This window comes from Pantherophis guttatus, chromosome 13, assembly GCF_059756535.1.
Source record: "Pantherophis guttatus breed Tessera chromosome 13, ASM5975653v1, whole genome shotgun sequence".
Classification (NCBI taxonomy): domain Eukaryota; kingdom Metazoa; phylum Chordata; class Lepidosauria; order Squamata; family Colubridae; genus Pantherophis; species Pantherophis guttatus.
Genome location: NC_142075.1, coordinates 24,503,188 through 24,525,260, shown reverse-complemented (window position 1 = coordinate 24,525,260; position 22,073 = coordinate 24,503,188). Strand labels below are relative to the sequence as shown.

At 47.1% G+C, this 22,073-nt stretch overlaps 1 protein-coding gene across 2 annotated transcripts in view; it reads right to left on the bottom strand.

The window, feature by feature from the left end:
* The window catches only part of ENTREP2 (endosomal transmembrane epsin interactor 2), a 63,975-nt gene extending 50,692 nt beyond the window's left edge, over positions 1–13,283 (bottom strand). For both annotated transcript variants that reach the window (XM_087878300.1, XM_087878302.1), the window contains exon 1: positions 12,999–13,283. In XM_087878300.1, the coding sequence (XP_087734426.1) occupies positions 12,999–13,283 (285 nt within the window). The remainder of the gene's footprint in view (positions 1–12,998) is intronic.
* Positions 13,284–22,073: the final 8,790 nt, after the last annotated feature.

Sequence of the window (22,073 nt, the reverse complement as noted above, 5' to 3'; positions counted from 1 at the left end):
TAGGCCATATTCAAAACATAGCAAATATTTGTCAAAAAAAGTTAGCTCGGGAAAGGAAATACAGACCATGGAGCTTAAGATTTGAATATTTCTCATTATCCCTGCCTTCTCATTTGTTTGCCATTTCAAAGACCGCCAGCTAAGAAATCAGCAATCAAATCAAGAAATGGATTCATTTGTTCAAAGCAGGTTCCCCAACCAGGCGCCCTCCAGATGCACCCGAGGGTGCAGTCACGGAGGGGAGCTTCAGAATTTCAGCCCCAACATTTCTGGTGGGAAATCCAAGATTTTTTTTCTAACCTTCTGTAGAACTTGGGTGACAAAGCTGGTTTGCAAACAGTTGTCCTCAGCCTCCAACTGACTTTGAACCTGGAAATTAAGCAACTCAGATCTACTTAATACTAGATTGGGAAACCAGTCAGAAATCTCGGGATGCTACTTTGGATTGGGAAGTTGAAAGGAGGAGGAGGGAGTGGGGAGGAGAGGGAGGGAGGGAGAAAGGAGGAGAAGGAGAAGGAAGGAGGAAGAAGGAAGAGAAAGGAAGGAGGAGAAAGAAGGAGAAGGAAGAAAGAAGGAGAAAGGAAGGAGGAGGAATAACCTTTACCCCCCCTTCCTCCCCTGCTTTCTCCTGCTCCTTTTCCTTCTCCTCCTTCCTTTCCTTCCTTCCTCTCTTCCTCCTCTTTCCTCCCTTCCTCCTTCCTCCTTTTTCCTTCTTTCTTCCATTTCCTTCCTTCCTTCCTTCCTTCCTTCCTTCCCTCCCATCCATCCATCCATCCATCTTTCCTCCTCCTCCTAGCTAAGCACTCCTCTTTCCAGCCTTACCTGGAAGGCTGCCAATCCTCTCCCCAAAGCTCCACTTTATTTTAAAGCATCGATGACCCTGTTTGAAAGAGAAGCCAAAGGAGACCGGTCCCTTCGCAATGGGCCCAGAGAAGCCCAACGTCTGGAACGGAAGACAAAAACCCACCGCACGGCTGCAGAGAAAAAAGGAAGAAGGCAGATGGAAAGCATTTTGAACATACACCCAGCAAGGGAGGAAATAAAAACTCCTGTTTATTATTAATATGCCTTTTTAAAAGACCTGCATGCAGGGCAGGAACAGAGAACACATGGACGGCTTTTTTCTTTTTTTACAAAAAAACCCGTCATTTTTCTTCCTAATCATGAGTCACTTCAGAAAAGACGCATAACTGGCATTTTTCAAGCGGAGGAGCCTCCTTCTTCCAAAGTGCCCCAATCACAGCTCCATCTGTCTTGTCCCGTCTCATCCGATTCTTTATCCTGAGTGACGGCTGTTTTAAGACATGGCTTTGTTGTGCATAATTATTGGGCAGCCTACAGTAAAATAAATAAAGTAAATAGGGACGTGGTGGCTCAGTGGTTAAGACGCTGAGCTTGTCGATCGAAAGGTTGGCAGTTCAGCGGTTCAAATCCCTAGTGCCGTGTAAACGGAATGAGCTCCCGTTACTTGTCCCAGCTTCTGCCAACCTAGCAGTTTGAAAGCATGTAAAAAAAAAAACGCAAGTAGAAAAATAGGGGCCACCTCTGGTGGGAAGGCAACAGCGTTCTGTGCACCTTTGGTGTTGAGTCATGCCGGCCACATGACCACGGAGACGACTTTGGACAGCGCTGGCTCTTCAGCTTTGAAATGGAGATGAGCACCACCCCCTACAGTCGGGAATGACTAGCACATATGTGCGAGGGGAACCTTTACCTTTACCTTGCAGTAAAAAAATAGTGGGGGTCTAAGAAATAAGGAAGAAGCCCCTGGCCCTCTTAGCTAGCTACAATTGGATAGGATTAATTGGTAGGGTTCACAGAGGTAATTTTGCAACAGGCGAGAGCATCCAGCTCACCTTACAAAGCTAAGCAGGGTTGGCCTGGTCAGCAGGTGGATGGGAGACAACCAGTCACCCAAGGACTATAGATATTATAGACTATTCTCAAAGAGCAGGGAAAAGCTGGTTAGGGAAGCTACCAGGAGCTGAGCTCTCTCTGAGGATAACTGCAACTCTTAATCTGCACGCCTGCTTTAGGCCGAGTCAAAGGGATTGATTCATTCATCTCTGCGCTGTCTGTTATCGTTTGCAGGTTGGTCTTTTCAGCGGAGAAGGTTGGTGGGGGTGTCAGGCTGTGGGTTGCCTGCCACTGAACCATCACTGCTCTTCAGCACATTAAAACAGACAACCACTTCTACTCCACATCAGCAGAGGCTCTCGAGATGCTGGAGGCCATCATAAACACCCACCTCAGAAATCAGGGGAAGGAGAGACGAGACCTCACCTGGCAACCAGAGAAGGGAGGCCCTTCAAAGCAGAAGCCAGCTAGCAGAAGAAAAGGATGAGGCAGAAAGGAGGGGCAAATGTCCCTTAACAGGATGTAGACCTGTGGTTAATCGTAATGGATTCAGAAGAAGGAAAAGTCCCATCGTGGATCATGAAAACAATCAATACATCAGTTGAAGGTCATCAGGTTCTTCCACAGAGTTCTGTAAAACGATACATCAAATGTAGCATTTCCCAGAAAGCATGGACATTGGGGATGGGGGAGGGGCAGGTATCATGATGTCATCCTGCAAATTCCATAAACTGTGTTCTTGATGCAATGAGATCAGGATGGATGCAATGTTATCGTGGCTTGTTCTGGATGTCCATAGAAAGACCTCTAAAACGATTTAGAAAGGGGATGGAAATTAGCAGGGGCTCAAATCACATCTTGACCAGATGTCTAGGGAGATTCTCAGTCATCTAATTCCTGGCTGTCTCAAAGGTGCTTTTTCAAGAGGCAACTGGACTTTCAGATTTTTCTTTGAAGACATTTTGCTTCTCATCCAAGAAGTTTCTTCAGCTCTGAGCTTCTTGGATGACAAGTGAAACGTCTTCAAAGAAAAACCAGAAAGTCCAGTTGCCTCTTGAAAAAGCATCTTTGGGACATCTTGACCAGCATTATGGCTGGAATGAAAGACTCAATCCGATGTAGGTTTGCATGTCCATCCGGAAAGAAGTCATCCAAGAAATGCCTTGAAGAGAAGGAAGATGGCCAAGAGACTTGGCATTTCTATTCCAAGAAATTCTATTTCTATTGTTCCTTAAAAAGGGAACATTGCCTTTGAGTTGACAGGACCTTGGGGGCTTCTCATGTACATCCATGTCGTGGATTCTTGTCACAGATAATACAGAAAAACTGGCAGCCTTCATGGAGCTTACAGTGAAGATACAAGAGTACATCAAAGACGTACAGCAAGAAGAGGGAACATAAAGTGAAACTTGAGTTGGTTGTACTTCAGAAGGAAGCCCAAGAAGCCCAAGACTTCCTTGGAAGGACACCCGTGGAGCAGGTGGTTGAAGGAAGACAGTGGGGTGTAGCTGAAACACAGCCGCTGCCAGCCGAATATTCAGCATCTTGTGTCATGCACTTGTTTCATCGAGGCCAACATGACTTGACACCCTGCAGTCCTCCTTGACAATGCGGAGAGAAGCAGAAAGCCATAATCAAAGAAAATGGATGTTTGGCATTTCCAGAGCACCTGGGACAAATTCTTCTTTTGCCTAGTTCTTTCCCTGCCCCCTCTTCTCTCTCTCTCTCTCCCTCCCTCTCTTTCTCTCTCTCTTTTTAAGTACTTCAGAAAAAAAAAGACTGGATGTTTTTATCAGGCCTCTAAACTGACCTCTGGCAGATGGCTTTTTAAATTCAGACCTGAGCCCCAGGCAATCAGCCCCAGCCAAGGCTGACCACCCGTGTTTCAGAATCAAAAGGTGGAAGACCGCAAAAGATTTGCAGGCCTTGGCAAATCTGTGAGGGACAGCGGCATCCAGGGAAGGAGAGTCAAAAGAAGTCGACAGACAGCTACAACTGCGGAACCAAAAACCCAACGCCTCTCAAAGAGCTTTGGCCTCTGTGACCCACGTTTAAACAGGTGGTGGGGATGAAGCCCCCGTCTTGACCAAATCCCTGCAGACATCTCCCCAAAATAACAATATAGAACAATATAAGACTCCCATTTAGGAGTGTATGTTGCAGTGGTGGGTTTCAAACATTTTTACTACCGGTTCTGTGGGTGTGGCATGGCTTGGTGGTGTGGCTTGGTGCGCATGGCAGGGGAAGGATACTGTAAAGTCTCCATTCCCTCCCCACTCCAGGGGAAGGATACTGCAAAATCCCCATTTCCTCCTGGTCAGCTGGGACTTGGGAGGCAGAGAATAGATGGGGTCGGGGCCAGTCAGAATTTTTAGTACCGGTTCTCCAAACAACTCAAAATTTCCGCTACCGGTTCTGCAGAACTGGTCAGAACCTGCTGAAACCCACCTCTGGTATGTTGTTATATATTGTCCTATAAATTATATATGTTATCCTAGGAGAAGGGCTAGGGATGACGCGACAGCAGTGTTCCAATATTTGAGGGGCTGCCACAAAGAAGAGGGGGGGGTCAACCTATTCTCCAAAGCCCCTGAAAGCAGGAGAAGCAGCAAAGGATGGAAACTAATCAAGGAGAGAATTGTTTTTTCTTTGGAAGACGTTTCGCTTCTCATCCAAGAAGCTTCTTCAGCTCTGATCGGACAGAGGAGAATGGAAGGATTTATATTCCTTCTTTTTATGTTCAACACCTTCCTTTTTGCAGCTCCTCTGAACAATGAACCCATCGCCTCCTTCAAATCGAGCTGGCTTCTGTTTACAGGATAACAATAGTCCAGATTTATTATTTTTTTAAAAAAAAAATCTTTGAGGTGGTATCAAGGGACTTTCTATTAAACATTCCAAATTAGGCTGAACCTCCCTCTCCGCCCTCAACTTGATTAGTCAAGCATAGTCAGATTATACTGAAATGCCTTTGCTAATTATAAATCTCTGTCAAAATGCTCTAACAATAGAAAGAGAAGCCTTTTCTTCTCAGGATCATTAGGGAAAAGAATTCCTTGAGAAGACAAAAGGAAACAAAAAACGGTTCTTAAGAAAAATGAGCTGCGTTTACAATCAGCATCTATTTAAATAGAAAAAGGGCACCCTTACATATATATGCAGATATGTAGTGGCATTTGCAAAGAAGGTGTGCCCTCTTGAAATATCGGCATGGCACATGATGGCCCAGGGTTTTAATTTCAGAGGAATTCAAAGTGACAACATCACAGACAAAAATGACTCACACTTATGACTGTGACAGCATCCCTCATAGTCACATGATCAAAATTTGGGTGCGTGGCAGCCGGCAGGGAATTACAATGGTCGCAGCTTCCTGGAATCATGTGATTGCTTTTTGCAACTTTCCAGGCCAGACCTAATTATAGCCGTAAGTGGAGGACTAATTGTGTTTAGGCCTGAATTGTTTATTTGAATGGAATTGTTTGTCCCTTTGTCCATCCGCCCACTGAGGATGTTGGGATGAAGCTTGTGATTTCCTTCAAGTTACACCAAAGCCCTGACACTGATTAGGAACCTGGAGGCTGAAAGTTATGAAGAATAGTTGCTGGAATTGCACGCCTCTAGTTTAATGAAGAGAAGGAGCAGGGGTGACGTGATAGCAGTCTTCCAATATCTCAGGGGCTGCCCCAAAGAAGAGGGAGTCAAGCTATTCTCCAAAGCACCAGAAGGCAGAACAAGAAGCAATGGATGGAAATTAATCAAGGAGAGAAGCAACTTAGAACTAAGGAGGAATTTCCTGACAGTGAGAACAATTAACCAATAGAATGCCTTCCCTCCAGAAGTTGTAGGTGCTTCATCACTGGAGGTTTTAAAGAAGAGATTGGACAGCCATTTGTCTGAAAAGGTATAAGGTCTCCTACCTGAGCAGAGGGTTGGACTAGAAGACCTCCAAGGTCCCTTCTAATTCTGTTATTCTAATCTTCCAACACTCCCCTCTTTAATTGCTACTTTAGACTTTCACGCTGCCCTTCCCTATTTTCCATCTGCAGAGCCTGTCTGCTGCCGGCAGTGTGTTTATAAGTCAGTGTCGGGCACAGCATATGTCACAGGTATAATTTTCCTTCACAGTTTCTTCCTCCCCCTCCGGAAATCTTGTCCCTCCCCCCCCCCCCCTTTCGGCCGAGTCCTGATCTTTCTACACAAAAGCTCTGCGCAACAATGCAGCTGAAGGAAAAGAGGGGGGGGGAGGCAAGAAAAATTGGCATGCAGCTCACGTCACAGAAGCATTGTTAAATCATTGGCAGACACCCCAGTCGGAAAGACAATAGAATGGTCTTAATTTTAAAACTTTTACAGGAAAAGACAAAGAGAAAACAACCTGGAGCAGGGGCTTCTATGAAAAGGTTCGGCTGTCTGGACCAGTGTTTCACCATGTCAGCAACTTTAAGATGGGTAGACTTCAACTCCCAGAATTCCCTAGCCAGCATGCTTTAAGGTCAGTGGTGGGATTCAGCCAGTTCGCACCTATTTGGGAGAACCGGCTGTTAACTTTCTAAGCAGTTCAGAGAACCGGTTGTTGGAAGAAATCTTATTTTGTTTTTGTTTCCACTTTACAGGGCTAATCCTGTAAGGAAGGCAGGAAGGAAACATTCTGGTGTTATTTCTAGCCTAATCTTTGTTGCCCTGCTTACAGAAACTGCTTCTCCGGTTAACCCTGATTACATTGTAACAGTTAAGGCAAGGTGCCCATCGACGTGAGTGACATTGAGTTGGCCACGCCTACCCAGTCACATAACCATCGAGCCACGCCTACCCAGCTGGTCATTAGGGCAGAGAACCGGTTGTTAAATTATTTGAATCCCACCACTGTTTAAGGTGTATGGACTTCAACTCCCAGGATTCCCAGCCAGAATGCTTTAAGATCTGTGGACTTCAACTCCCAGAATTCCCTAGCCAGCATGCTTCAGGAATTGTAGTTCCGTTGCATTTGCTAATTTGCAAGATCCTCGCTCTCAGTTTAATCAGTAGATCCGCCTAGCTTTAACAAGCAAAAATATTATTTCCAGTGGCTAGAGATTGATCTCAAAGAGATTGATCTTCTATGCATGCTTTATTTTATTGGCTATTTTTGAGAAGTTTAATCATTAGCCTTTTTGGAGAAGGCAGGGGTGTGTCCTGACCTAAATGGGCAGACAAACAAATCTCTGTGATTTTTTAATTGATTATGTGCTATCAAGTCATTGTCAACTCTTAGCAACCACATAAGACAGATTTTCTCCATTATGATCTGTCCCCAGCCTGGTCCTTCAAATCTTCTCCTATGGTTACTGTAACGGAGTCTGTCTACCTTACTGCTGACCATCCTCTTCTTCAATTTCTTCCTATTTCTTGATTGAGAAAGTTACTGTTGGTTCTTGGAGACCACATAGCCGGAACGTCTCCACGATGATCTATGCTCAACCTGGTCCTTCAGGTCTTCCAACAGTACATCCGCTGCCCTTCTGTTTCCTTTCACTTTTCCAGCATCAAAGTCTTCTCCAGAGAGCTGAGTCTTCACATCATGAATCCATAGTAGGATAATCTGAACTTGGTCACTTGTGTGAGAACTCAGAGTTGGTTCTCACACAAGTGGAGATATCCATAGTAGGATAATCTGAACTTGGTCACCAGTGAGAAATCAGAGTTGGCCTGCTTGGTTACCCATTCGTCTGTTCTCTTGGCCGTCCATGATATTCTTCAGAGTCTTCTCCAACATCAGAGTTCAAAAACATCAATCCTTCCTCTTCCTATCCTGCTTCTCCAAACTCCAACCTTCTTCTGTAGAGGGTCACAGGGAATACCATGGTGTGCACTATTCTAATCTTGGTGGGTACAGCCACATCACCCATTGGCAGTGGTCACCAACTGGTGGTCCGTGAAAAAATGTTGGTGGTCCTCAGAAAAATTATTTGCATTTTTTATATTGCACTAAATCAGGGGTCCTTAAACTGTGGCCCCTGGGACAGATACGTGCAATGAATGTTTGTGTTGCTGCAGAAAGTCTCCCCCTCGGGGTCTTCTTGTGTGGGTCAGAGGGAGGCAGAAATTCCAACTCGGGGTCTGCTTCGGCCTCCTGGTGTGGGGCTTTGGGCGAAGGCTGGAGGGAAGCACCGCTGGTGGCAAAGAGCCGGAGGGCCTCGTTCCACTGGGACTGCATCATGGCCTGGAACTGGCTGACCATCTCAGCCCACTGAGCCTCCAGGCACCGGTGCCTAGCCTTGCACTCCCGCAGGTCTTCCCTCTGCTTGGAAAGCCTATGCTCCTAGTCCTCAGTGAGGTGCTTCTGCTGAGCCTCCTTCTTGGTTAGATCCAATTTGAACCGAGCTGTTTTGCCAACTCTTTCTCTTGCTGTCGTGAAGGCTCCCTGAAGTGCCTTGTGCTCAAATGACCCAAGACCTGCAATCTGATTTACATAAAGGGGACCCAGTGAGCTCGAACTGGTCGGTCTCTGACCAGATGGGCAGAATATTTTACGATGAATTCAGCATCTGAATGGCGAGAAGCAAACTTTGAAGAGATAAAGGGGTGTTGAGGCCAGCTTTGGAGATGCTGACGCAGCTTTTTTTTTTAGGCTGGTGGTATTCTTGGAGACTCTGCAAAGAAGAACTGGGTTGAAATCTCCGGTTCTCTTTCCTTAGAGGGCAATTACCCCGATCAGAAGTTCCCCGTGAGAACCCGTCTAGAAAATAGGACAGAGAAAACAGCACACACACACCCCACCGTTTCGCACGGGAGCAAATCTGCAACTCTGCATTCCCAATTTATACCAGTCCATTTGTGAGGCGGGGAAAGAGAAGCAATTCCTTCTGGCTCTTCGCTTTTGCCAAAAGACTAAGAAATGGGGAGAACCGTGGAACAGACGTGAGTGAGGGACTATCAGGAATTCACCCTACAATTCTACGGTTTGCGTCCTCTTTAAAATTCTGCAGCCTGTGCACGCAAGCACAGGATAAACTGGATAAACTGAGCCAAAGAATTCGAAACTGGATTCTGAAATCCATAAGCGGTCCTGCTTAAATCATGACAATAATTCCCACTGGCATCGTGTGTGGGTTTTTTTTTTTTCATTCATGGTTCTATTTAAGTCGAAATTTTTGCACTGGATTTGACTCTGCTGGGCCAAAATTCCAGAAGCCTGGAACAATCCTGCACCAATTGCATTAATCTTGCAAGCCAACCTGCCTCCGTAAAACCTTTTTTCCCCCCAACGTAAACTGAAGGCTGAGACGCTTAAGAAGTCCCGTTTTTTTTCCTCCCTCCCACCATCCCAGCCTACACACAAGTCCGGCTTATTACTATGCCAAGACATAAATAACTGAGCCAGCTCCAAAGCAATTGCCTGTCTCTTCGCTTAAGCTGGTTTTATGTTCTGCATCCCAAGAGTTTGGGCCAAGAGAGAAAATATGGTCTGGGGGAGGATGGGAGAACCGTCAAACAAAGTAGGAAAAATGAAGGCGACAAAAAAGGGAAGCTTGAAATCAAGCAGCTTAATTCAAAATACAAGAGAGAGGGAGCTTTGGGGCTGCCCTAAAACTTAAATAAGTTTAACATGTTGCATAATTTGCTCCTCTCTTTGATTTTAGACCTACACCCCCATTGTTGGCCTTGAAGTGGTGCACCATCCACAGAGCCCACAAGCAACTTTTCAGATCTTCTTTGTGACTCCAAAGGCCAGAGGTCCGGGGAAGACATCTGGAAGAGAAGGAAGGCTTCATCTCCAAGTAGCCAAAGTCTTCTGACTTCCATGAGCTCCTCAACCATCACAAATGTCCAAGATGGGACAGCACATTCCCAAACTTCTATTTGATGTTCAGCCTAGAGAAATCCCTGCCCATCTCGAAGAGAAGCTTGGAACAGTGTTAAACTGTAAGTGGTGGGTTTCAAAATTTTTTATTACCAGTTCTGTGGGTGTGGTTTGGTGGGCGTGGCTTGGTGGGTGTGGCAGGGGAAGGATACTGCAAAATCCCCATTTCTTCCCGATCAGCTGGGACTCGGGAGGCAGGGAACAGATGGGGGCGGGGCCAGTCAGAATTTTTACTACCGGTTCTCCAAACTACTCAAAATTTCCGCTACCGGTTCTCCAGAACTGGTCAGAATCTGCTGAAACCCACCTCTGGTGGCTTTCTTTCTTTTAAGGCAGTGGTTTCTGGGAGTTGAAGTCCACCCATCTTCAAGCTTCCAAGGTTGAGAAACACTGTTTTAAGGGAAAGAACTTAGGAGTGATCAGTTCAGTTGTATTTTTTTTAAAATCAGCAAATTTTACTCCAAAGGTTCATCAAGATCTCTATTGAATTTATGATTTGGTTTGCTTGCTTCAGATTGAAAAGAGGCTGAACATATGGTGGCTATTGAGATGTTCTTTGCTAGAGCTCCCAGATGCCCCAACCAGCTTGGTCAAGGATGAAGAATGCTGAGAATTGTAGCGTAGGAACATCTGGAAGGCCAGAGGTTTCCTATTCCTAACTTAGGGTCTTCTATATATCTTTAGCTAAATATGATCATCAATCTAAATTGCTAGATGAAGTCTGAGCCCAAACTGAAACACTGAATAGCTTCTGAACAAAGGAGGCGACATCAAGATCACGAAGACAAATGTAGCTGGGTTTTTATCCGAACTTCAAAAACCAGAAGGGCTTCTATCTGTTGTGCGTCCTTTTATTTCTCTTTAGAAATTCAATCTGTTGAATTCAAATGCAATCTTTTGATCTCAGCATCCTACAGGCCAATTACTGTCCCTTGACTACAAGCACCTTTCCATGGACCTTGCTGAAATGGAAATCCCTTTACAGGAGATCAGAAGCCTTGAAGACATCGGTTCAAAAGCGCTAAGCATCTTTCTTTCTGGAGGTATTTCAAGGAGCAGCAGGGAAATCAGAGGCTGCTTTGATAACTCACTCTTGGCTATGATTCAATAAGAAGAGTCTTGAAGCCCTTTGAGGTACCAAAGGGGCAGACATGGCTTCTAGATTTCATGCCAGAAGATCTCCACTGTCAAAGTAAATGATCTCTACAGGATCCATCCAGGGAGGAGAAAAATATTTACATACACAAAGAAATCTTACCAACTTTTTTGACCCTTTCTGCTTTGAGGACTCCATCCAGAGAGGCAAGAAGGAACCTTCAACCAAGCCATGTCCAAAATCACCTCCTATATTCTGCAGGATAAGCCTACCAAGAAGACCCTGTCCTTCAAGACTTGCTCCTTCCATGAAACTGCCAGGGACCCTCCTGTTGTGCCAGAACCTCTGTCTGACCTCACAACATCTGTTCCTTCTTCTTTTGTTCTCACACCCGTATCCAGCATCACACTCCAAGTTGGGGGACCCTGTATTGACCATCAATAATCTCCTTTTTAGATGTCAGAGCTAAATTCAGAATTTGTGAGACAAGACAAGTGCAGAAATGTGTCAGAAATGCCGTTGACCTGAGATTCACTGTTAAGAATCACTACGACTCACTGTCGTAGTCTTAATACTTTCATACTAACACAAGGAACTCAACACGTGTTAAAACACATTTTTAAGCTACAGAGATCATCAGGGGACTGGAGGCTAAAACATAGGAAGAAGGGTTGCAGAAACTGGGTACGTCTATTTTAATGAAAGGAAGGACGAGGGGAGACATGATAGCCGTCTTCCAATATCTCAGGGGCTGCCACACAAAGAAGAGGGAGTCAAGCTATTCTCCAAAGCACCTGAGGGCAGGACAAGAAGCAACGGGTGGAAACTCATCAAGGAGAGAAGCAACTTAGAACTAAGGAGAAGTTTCCTGACAGTGAGAACAATTCATCAATGGAACAACTTGTCACTAGAAGTTGTGGGGGCTCCATCACTAGAGGCTTTTAAGAAGAGACTCGAGAGGCATTTGTCTGAAATGGTATAGAGTTTCCTGCCTGAGCAGGGGGTTGGACTAGAAGACCTCCAAGGCCCCTTGCAACTCTATTGTTCTATGAAATAAGGTGCCATTTTGGGAAAAGGACAATGAATCAACTGCCGCTGGTTAGATGTATATACTTTTAGGACACCATTAGCTAAACCATGGTTTATTCCACCAACCATTGCCTTTGCACAATAAACCCTTAAAACAGTTTACAACCCAACAGCTGAGGCTCATCACACACTCAACACAACCAACAGGCAATTCCGACAAAGGGCAGAAGGGAAGGGGGGGCAGAAAAACCACCACGCCCCCTCCCCAAAAAACACAGAAACCAAACCCTTGGAACTGCTTACAAACCACCATCTAAATCATGACGCTGAAAAATTTCAGGCGCTTGAAACCCATTCAACGATCAATCTATCCATTTTGTCCTCGGGGGGGTTATAAGGGGCGGGAGGGGCTGCAAAGGGCAGCATTAAATGCCAACAAAATGCAAAGCTGCTACAAAACCAAAAAACGGGGTAAAGAGAACAGAAGCATCTTCTCCGACGGCGTCGGGGCGCCTCATTTAGGACTAGCGCCTTGACTTAAAAAGCGGAGACCTTCCTGAGCAGCAGTTCCAACGCACAGAGTGGCCGGGCTGATGTGGGACGTTGGGTGCGAGTCGTGCGTTTAAACAATCAAAACAAAAACCGCCGCCAGTCCTAACGGAGGCGACCAGATGCCCTCGGAGGTGTCCCAGGCTGACGCCGTTCTTCAACAAGCAGCATCCCCCAGCCCGGAGAAAAGGCAGCGGGAGAAAAGTGGGGCCGTCCAGATGTGGCGCCAATACAAGACAACAACATCCAGATATGCGCAACATCCCGACCTTCTGGGCTGGCCAGTTGCCAATTCACAGACACAAACAAACACACGCGCAAAACCCGCCTCCCCCTTAGGATCCCAGGTGGAAACCTCCGGTACCAATGAGCTACCTGGAGAATTCCGCCCCCTTCCCTCCCCCCAAAAACCCCCTGCCCTGGATTGGTCCCAAGGCCAACTTGGAGGGGGGCGAGGGGGTGGGGGCGGGGGCGCCAGGAGAGAGGAGCCCGCAGCGCTTCGCTTCCTCGGCCCCTGCCCGGCGATTGATGAACTCCGATAGACTGCGCCTGTCCCTGGAGTCTCCACCCTGGCTGCCTCTCTCGAGCCGGAGCCTCCCCCCCACCGGCCGGGGGCTGCCTTACCGAGAAGCCGGCCCAGAAGGGGCAGGAGTGGCGGACGCGGGCCGAGGTGGTGAGCGCCAGGGCGGCGAAGCTGACGGCCACGATCAGGCAGCCCAGCGCCATCTGCGAGACGCCCAGCGCCAGCAGGATCCGGGAGCGGGCGCGGAGCTCGCGCAGGCGGGCCAGGCGGCGGGACAGGGCGGCGGGGCTGAGCGGGAGCGCGCCTCCTCCTCCTCCTCCTCCTCCTCCCAGCCCCAGCGCCCCCGCCGCCCCCGAGCCTGCATCGCGCCGCCCGGCCAGCGGCATCTTCCCCGGCTAGCAGCCGCCCCAGCCGGGCAGCCGCGGCGCCTCCGCCTCCGCCGCAGCCCCGCCGCCTCGCCTCCCCGCCGGCTCCGGCTCCGGCTCCGGCTCCATCGCGGCGCGTCCTCGCCGGCCGCAGCTGGCACCTCCGCGGGCAGCTGGGCTCGGCGGCTGGCTCCGCCTCCCGCCCCGCCCCGTTTCCTCCAACCCCCCCACCCCCCGCTCCAGGCGGCGCCCCGCGGGCGCCCGGTTGCAACTGCCGCCGGCGGAGCGCAAGCAGAACGCCTCTTGCCTTGGGGGCGGCCGCTGCAGACTCGGCCCTCGGACCCCCCCCTCCCCTTCCTCGAGGGGCCCTTCCAGCTGCGGCGGCTGGAATTGGGCGGAGGGTTTTGTTTTTCTTTTGGGGAGGGGGAGGATGGATGAGCCCTGGTGGGAGCCAGCCGGGGGGTTCGGCTGTTGGCAACTCAGGCTTGATGGGCTGAAGCAACGGCGGCGGCAAGCGAGCCATGGGCAGACTGTCATTGTTGGTACGTTTGCCCCCCCCCCCCCCCCCGATGGAGGGAGGTTTGGATTGAATGAGGGTTTCCCTTCACTTGGGGTACTTTTTGGCACCCCGGGTGGGGGAAAAGCATTCTGGATACCTCGCCCCTGGGGTCTAAGCCTAACCCTTCAGCCAACAATTGGGGTCAAAAATAATCACCTTAATTTGTCATGTTTGGGGGGGGTGAGTTAGTCAATTAATCACAATAGAGCTGGAAGGGACCTTGGAGGTCTTCTAGTCCAACCCCATCCTCAGGCAGGCGACCCTATACAATTCGAGACAATCCCTTCTTAAAAACCTCCAGTGATGAAACACTCACAACTTCTGGTGGCAAGCAGTTCCACTGGTTAACTGTTCTCATCCTTGGGAAGTTTCTCCTTCATTCCAAGTTGCTTCTCTCCTTGATTAGTTTCCATCCATTGTTTCTTCTCCTGCCTTCAGGTGCTTTGGAGAATAGGTTGACTCCCATTTCTTCTTTGTGGCAATCCCTCAATGCTATCATGTCCGCCCAGTCCTTCTTTTCTCTAGACTAGCCAAACTCAAATCCTGCAACTGTTCTTCGTATGTTTTAATCTCCAGGCCTTTAATCATCTTAGTTGCTCTTCTTTGCACTTTTTTTTTCAAAGTCTCAGCTCAGTTGGATCCATTTTACGACAACTTTTACTGCGGTCATTAAGCAAATCACAGTCGTTAAGGGAATCCAACTTCCTCAGTGGGTGTTTCTTGCCCCAAATCAGCCAAATAATCAAGATCACATGACACCCCAACTGGTCATAAAAGCAAGCCGATTGCCAAAGCACCCAAATTTTTGATCATGTGACCATGGGGGAAATGCCCTTATGGTTATGGGGTCTAAAGACCAGTCATTTTTTTCCTAGCCCCCTTGTAACTTCGGTTATGGTTGGTCACTAAAGGAACGGTTATAATTCGAGGACTAGCAATACGCGAATTCCGTATTTGCCAGGAAGTCATCTTCATCGCTGGAGCACAACACGCTTCGTCACGGAAAGATTTTCCACCTCGAGCCTGCAAAGAAACAGCGAGAAGATGCAACAGGAAAAGTTATCTTACTCAAATAAAATCAATACACCTTCATTGCCTTCCTTCCTTCAGTAACTTAATCAACGGGAGAGCTGGTGTGTGTGTGTGTGTGGCAGCCGAAAGCCTCTGTCAACACAAAAAGAGGGCTGAAATAATTTACAGTCCCAAAGATGCCGGAGTTTTCCCTTGTTTTACATCCCGAGGATAAACGGCCTCTTTGACTTATTACCAATATTGAAATGAGATATTTCGGTCTAGCTGGGGTCTCCGTGGATGCCATTAGCTGGAATCAGCCCTATACGATCTGCTTTTTACCCTTAATGGAACTCCAGAAAGCCCAGGCCTCCAGGTACCGAGTGAGGGATAAGCATTCAAGGGCAACATAGATAAATCACCACATACAGGTAGCACTCCACTTGCGACCGCAATTGAGCCCGGAATTTATGTTGCTAAGTGAGAGAAGTCACCCAGACGGCTTTCATGCCTATGGCGGGACTAGAACTCACGGTTTCCTGGTGATTGGCCCAAAGTCACCTGGTCGGTTTTCATGCCCAAGGTGGGACTAGAACTCACAGCTTCCTGGTTTCTAGCTTGGCGCTTCCTCCACTAGATGAAACCAGCTCCAATTCCTTTTCCATAATCATCTGATATAATCATTTCCTGATTCCTCTCAGGGACTCCAGTGCAAATTAACACGGTCACTAATGCTATCGGTTCAAAGTGTGATCGCCTGCATGGTTTTGTGCAAGTCCAAAATTTGCACAGGGCAGGGGCATCTCTCTTGCAGGAGCTGCACAGGTTGCCAATTTGCTTCGTCTCCTTAAAGGTGATGGTTACCTCCTTTGGAGGTTCTACCTGGCTTTAAATTCTGTAATTAAGGACTGTAATTTCCCAGTTACATCTCTAACACCCACCAGAGTGGGAGGGGAGGGTGGGGTATGTTAAGACTCCCCTCTTTTGAGGAGGTCCATCTGGTGGAACCAAGAAGAACAGCCTTCTCCTTGGTGTCTCCCTCCCTGAGGAATATCATCCCTATGGAGACAAAATTGGCCCTTCATCTTTATACTCTTTCCAAAAATCCCTAAAGATGCGGTTTTGCTTCTCCTTATTTGTACCAGTAGAAGAGAACTGTGAACTGCAGGGTCCTTGGTGCTCTCTGAGCTTGGTGGATTTCTTGCAGATGTTTCGGGACCCATCTAGATAACATCTTCAGAGCTGGAAGGGAGTGGGATTTGCAGAGAGGAGGAGGAGGAGGAAGAGGAGGAAGAATGTGGGGTCCTTGGTGCTCTCTGAGCTTGGTGGATTTCTTGCAGATGTTTTGGGACCCATCTAGATAACATCTTCAGAGCTGGAAGGGAGAAGGGCTTGTTGTCGATTTACATACAAGCGCCTTGCCTTGTCAGCATTGATGGGAGAGTGCTTTTCTTCCTGTTGGTTCCTTAATCAGACTGTTGTTGACTGATTGTGTGTCTGCGTATTTCCGTAGTTGTGTCCCACAATGCATCACCTGACTATTGCCTGCTTGCCGTGTCCTGACCGATTCCCAAACTGCTTCCAAAAAAACCCTGCCAGGATGGGGCTGGCCTTTGAAAAGCAAATGCCATGGAGCTGACGTCATGTCATCACCGCACAGAAAAGCCACGCTTCAAGGTTGTTCCCCTCCCAACCGCAGTCAAAACCTGACAGCCGTTGTCTATCAATAATAATAATTTTTTAAAAAACAGCCATTGTTGAAAGTCATCCCTTCTGAGGAGGCGGCCTTGAATTAAATCTCTCAATGACGTCGAAACAAAGGTTCTAGTTTTGGATTCAGAAGGGGGGGGGGGAATCTAAAAATGTCCTTTTTTTATAATTAACTTCTCCTTTCAAGTTACTGAAGCCAAGGGTGAATCTACACTGTTGAGGCTAAAACATACGAAGCATTCCTGGTTACAGGAATTGGGTATGTCTAGTCTAGAGAAAAGAAGGAATAGGGGTGACATGATAGCAGTCTTCCAATTTGGTCACCACGATGTGAAAAAGATGTGGAGACACTAGAAAGAGTGCAGAGAAGAGCAACCAAGATGATTAGGAGACTCGAGGCTAAAACATATGAAGAACGGTTGCAGGAACTGGGTATGTCTAGCTTAATGAAAAGAAGAACTAGGGGAGACATGATAGCAGTCTTCCAATATCTCAGGGGCTGCCCCAAAGAAGAGGGAGTCAAGCTATTCTCCAAAGCACCTGAAGGCAGAACAAGAAGCAACGGATGGAAACTTATCAAGGAGAGAAGCAACCTAGAACTAAGGAGAAATTTCCTGACAGTTAAAACAATTAACCAGTGGAACAACCTGCCTCCAGAAGTTGTGAATGCTCCAACACTGGAAGTTTTTAAGAAGAGATTGGACAACCATTTGTCTGAAAGGGTATAGGGTTTCCTGCCTGAGCAGGGGGTTGGACTAGAAGACCTCCAGGGTCCCTTCCAACTCTATTATTCTATGTTCTAGGACTCGGTTCCCCAAAGCATTAGAACATAGCTTGCACTTTTCCACACTCACCTCCGTGAGGAATTCAAGGGCGTGTGAGCAATCATTCCCCCATCCTGATTTTCACAACAGCCTTGCGACACAGAAGTCAAACTTCCCTGTGCCCTGAAAGACACTTTTAGTGAAAATTGTACCAAAGGAACATTCAACATCAGATGTCCGGATGCAGAACAGGATGTTTCCATGGCTTACGCACATCGCTCTTTTAATTCACATAATTGGCTCAAAAAACACCAAAACACAAAACTAAAGGAATGGCTAAACACTCTCAGCTTGGAAAGATGACAGATTGGGGTTTTTTTTCTTTCTCGCTGCCCCCCCCCCTTCTTCCAGGATTGCATCAGGTCAATTTTGTTCGTCCTGCTTTTGGGACACTAAATGATTTTATCTTCTGTAAATGCTGAGATAGCAAAGTTAGGGAGGAGACGAGGGGCAGAGGGACCACATTAATGACAAAGCTTATTATCTTATGAAGCTTTGGAATTTCGAGGCAGACAGAAGGATGTCTGTAAATCAGCCAGCCGTTACTTAATTAAGAGTCTGTTTTTTAATGGTCTGTTTGGAGACAGAGAAAATAATGGCACTGGGAAAGGAGAGGGGGGGAGGAGAGAAGCAAGGCTTCTATTTTGTCCCATAAAGACAATAAATGTATCTCCCACCCACCCACCTACCCATCTCTTAGGTTGCACTCTTGAGGCTTGCTGAAGAAATCTGATTGAGCGTTTATCCTGTTCCTGCAATTAATGAGGTCCCAAAAGCATCTTTTCCTCCAAAGGTGCCTTCCAGGTGTGTCAGTCTAGGCACACAGGTAGAGAATGCTGGATGGGGGAGTTTATGCACCAGGAAGGCCTGTTTACAGGGCCAGCCTAGGCCATCAGTCAAACAGGTTGACTTCCCTGATGGCCCCTTTATGACTTGTGGACTTCCAGAATTTCTGAGCCAGCATGGCCGGTTCAGGAATTCTGGGAGTTGAATCCCACCAGTCATAAAAAGGCCATCATTCCCCACCCCTGCCTTTGAACGCTTCTCAGTCTTGGCAACTTTGCGATGGATGGACTTCAACTCCCAGCATCCTTCAGCCACCTCACACCTTTAATAAATGCATCCGATGAAGGGAGCTGTGGCTTCCAAAAGGTTTCACCTTTCCAAAAAAAAAAAAAATTGCATCCAATGACATGAACTGCAATTCATACATATTTATGCCTTTCAATAAAAAAAAAAAAAAAAATGCATCCGATGAAGGGAGCTGTGCTTCCTGAAAGCTTAACCCTTTTGGTAAAATGTGCATTGGAGGAAGTTTGGGAAAAGTTTGGCCCTTGGTTAGTCTGAAAAGAGGCTCCCAAACCCCTCCTGCTTTTTGTCAACCCGCAGGCTACCCCAGCTCTGCTTCTCCAGCCCAGCATCCCTGCCCAACTTGGACGGAAGGCAATGAAAGGGCCTCTTTGAGAAACTGTCGGATTTAAAAACCTCCCCAGGCTGGGAGAAACGGCAGGCAAGCAGGGGGGGGGGAAATGGCACGAAACCTCTTTTAACCTTGAACTGACCTTGCAGGAAAATTGCTGCATTTTCTTCCCCCATTTCAACCCCTCCTGGCTTTCGGTTTAAGCAGGGAAGCCTGATTTTCTTCAGGCAGGAATAATCATCATCATCATAATCATAAAAAAAGGACAGACACTGCAGAACTGCAGCCTTGTATGAATGACATTTTTTTTAAAAAGGAGGGGGGTGGGCGAGTGAGTTTGCAGAGTGCAAAGATGCATGGAGAGCACTCGGTTACACACCTCCGGTTTTCTGTGCCAGATGTGGAAGTGTTCCCAAAAGGTAGCTTTGGTTTATGTTCTCTCTCTTTCTAGAAAAATCTAGGATTCTCGGAGCTTTCTCTATTTTTTTTTGGGGGGGGGGGTGTCTGTGTATTTTTTAAAAATTGTTTTATTGTATTATAAGATGCAAGTAATGTAAGATTTGGGGACAATGGTGTTAATACAGTATCTACTATGATGACCGAGATCGTTTACAGCCTTTAAAAATAACTGGGGGTGGAGAGGGGAAACTGTAAATATTAACTATGATTTCTTGACATGTTATTGTGGATGGCCACCAGGTTGTTTCAATTGTACATTTGGAGCCTAATAGATTTTTCTCTGGAGAAGGAGAAGGCTGCCATGCAGAAATCTCGAGGTTTTCTTTTTCTTTTCTTTTTTTTTTTAAAAAAACATTTTATTCTATTTATGATACAAGCAACAGATGATATTAGTGGGGACGGGGGTATTTATACAGTATTCATAGAGGGGGGATTTTTATTTTTATGAATTTTATTAAAGTTTTTTTTAAGGGGGGATTTTTAATTGTTATAAAAGCTTTCAAGATTAAGGCGAAGGCTTTCGATGAATTAGGATTTCTGATGTGTTTGTTTTTGATAAGCGTCAGGTTGCTTCAATTGTGCATTTAGAGCCCGAATTTATTATTTTTTTTCTCTAGAAAGAAGAAGGTAGCCATGCAAAATTCTCTTGGGACAGTCTCCGTTTTTGGGGAGGGGGCTTGGATGGCCTGAAGTCTTCTGCAGGATGCAAGGTGGGGTCTCCTGACGTCTTGGAACTGAAGCTCCTGGCCGAGAATTTTGGAAGCTCTTGAAGGACATCTACAGTTGGCCAACTTGATCCAGCTCACACTTGCCTTGACTACTAGCAACACCAAGGCCAGCAGCTCTCAAGAAGAGGAAGGTCTTCTCTATCGTGGCCTCTGGAGACCCAAGGCTACCCCGAAAGACTGCATGGGCCCCTCAGATGCCTGTTTGCTCCCCCACCTCAAAATGGTTAAGAAACGTTTTCTCCTCCCCACTCCCAATCTCTATCCTCCTGAACTCAGCCATCCCTTGCAAGGAAGATGCTTCAGAGAAACTCTGAAGTGAATCAAAACGGTTGGTGGGAGGAAGCAGACAGATGGGAAGCAAAGAGGGTCATCAATCAATTCTGAAAAATGAAGGTTGGGGGAGGAAGAAAATGCCATTTTCCCCAATTAGAACTGCATTTGGTACTTCTCATATAAAATTAATCACTGGTAATGCACCCAGAAGCCTTTAGGGCAGTGGCAGAATCTCTCATTGGGAGAAATAAGCCGTGTGGACGCAACTGATGGTTTCCTACCACCCCCTGGTGGTTCTTAGCAGCAGTTGAGTGTGCAAGGAAATCTGTGCGAGTGTGGCAGGCTGGGACAATATCTCAGGGGGGATGTTTCTGCTTAGCTCAAATGGATGAGAATGGTCTTCTTGCTTGTCCAGGTTCAGGGGAGGAGAACAAAAAGTACCAGAAAATGTGAGGTGGGATATGGAAGTGAAAGAGAAAACTTTGGTGGGCTCCAACTGCAACGAAGTGCAGGACACTGATGAAACTTTGCTCCAAGTTGAAGTTTTGGTCCAGCAGCCTGGAGGTCTGCAAGAATGATGGCAGGGGTCTTTCCCTAGAAGGTTTAGAATCTGGAGCCTTTGGGACACAAGAGGTTCTCCTGCCTGAACTACGGGCCTTCCTCTTCCTCCCCAACCTTGGGTAAGGTTCAAGCAGATTGTCTTCTTCTCTTTATCCAGGAGAAGAATCCTCCTCCTCATGCAGGGACTGAGAAAGTTCTCTATGCTTTGGGCGAGGGCCGTTCTCGGTGGCTTTAGGTGGATCCCATATGCATCTTTCCTCCATCTAAGGCTGGTCACGGTCCTAGTTTTTATTTCTTCTCATTCAAGGAGGCTACATTAAGTTCTGATGGAAGGCAAGCTTGTTGCTGACCAAGGAACAAAATTAAGTGCATGTGGACACTCATCTTCTCCTGCAGCACAAATAATTACAAATCTACTTGATTCCCGCAGTTAGCGTGACATCAAAAGGCATGTGGTTGACTGATGGGTTCTTCTTGGTTTTCTTGGTTTCCCAGGCTAGTCTATGATCCTGGGATTTTCTCTCATCCAAACACCGACCAGGTCCGACCCTGCTTAGCTTGCGAACCAAGTTTAAGTCCCTGTGGACAGTCCACACTCCAGTTCTAAACCAGTCCATCTTTTGGGCAAAATCCCCAGATGGGATCGCGATGGGGATTATTAAGGCAGGAGAAACCATGATGGAAGCTTCCACCACACACCACCTGGGAAGCAGAAACCCACCTCCATCTCCTGTTGAACGGAGTAGCCTTCTTCCCTCCCCAACACAGATGCTGCTGGGGGGAACCTCTGCTGTGAGGTTGCCTAGAGACCACAACAGTGAGATGGGTTGGAAAAGGTCAGGCACATTGATATTATGGGTGTCGGACGGAGACAAACAAAGCAACAACAGAAAAGCCACAACGAAAAGCTACTATGGTTTTTTTGGATCCCGACTTGTAGGCCACCCTGGTTGACGAGCAACAACAGAGCAGAGGGGGTGGGGAACCAGCCATTACAAACAGATTGACCTCCTTACTCCACAGATGTTGACCTTATGCAAGTAAAGCCAGATGTTGTCATCTCACAGCAGGGCCCCACAGCCCTTCTTGAGATGCCAGCAGGACACAAAGAAGACCCTCCCCACCCCAAAGACTCCTTAAGACCTTTAACCTCAAAACTGGAGAGCAAAGGCAGATGGTTATAGTCCTTAAAATTGATGGAGCTGCGATGCATGATTTTTTTTTTCCTCACTTACCTAATAATGCTCTTTTGGGAGGGACCTGGAA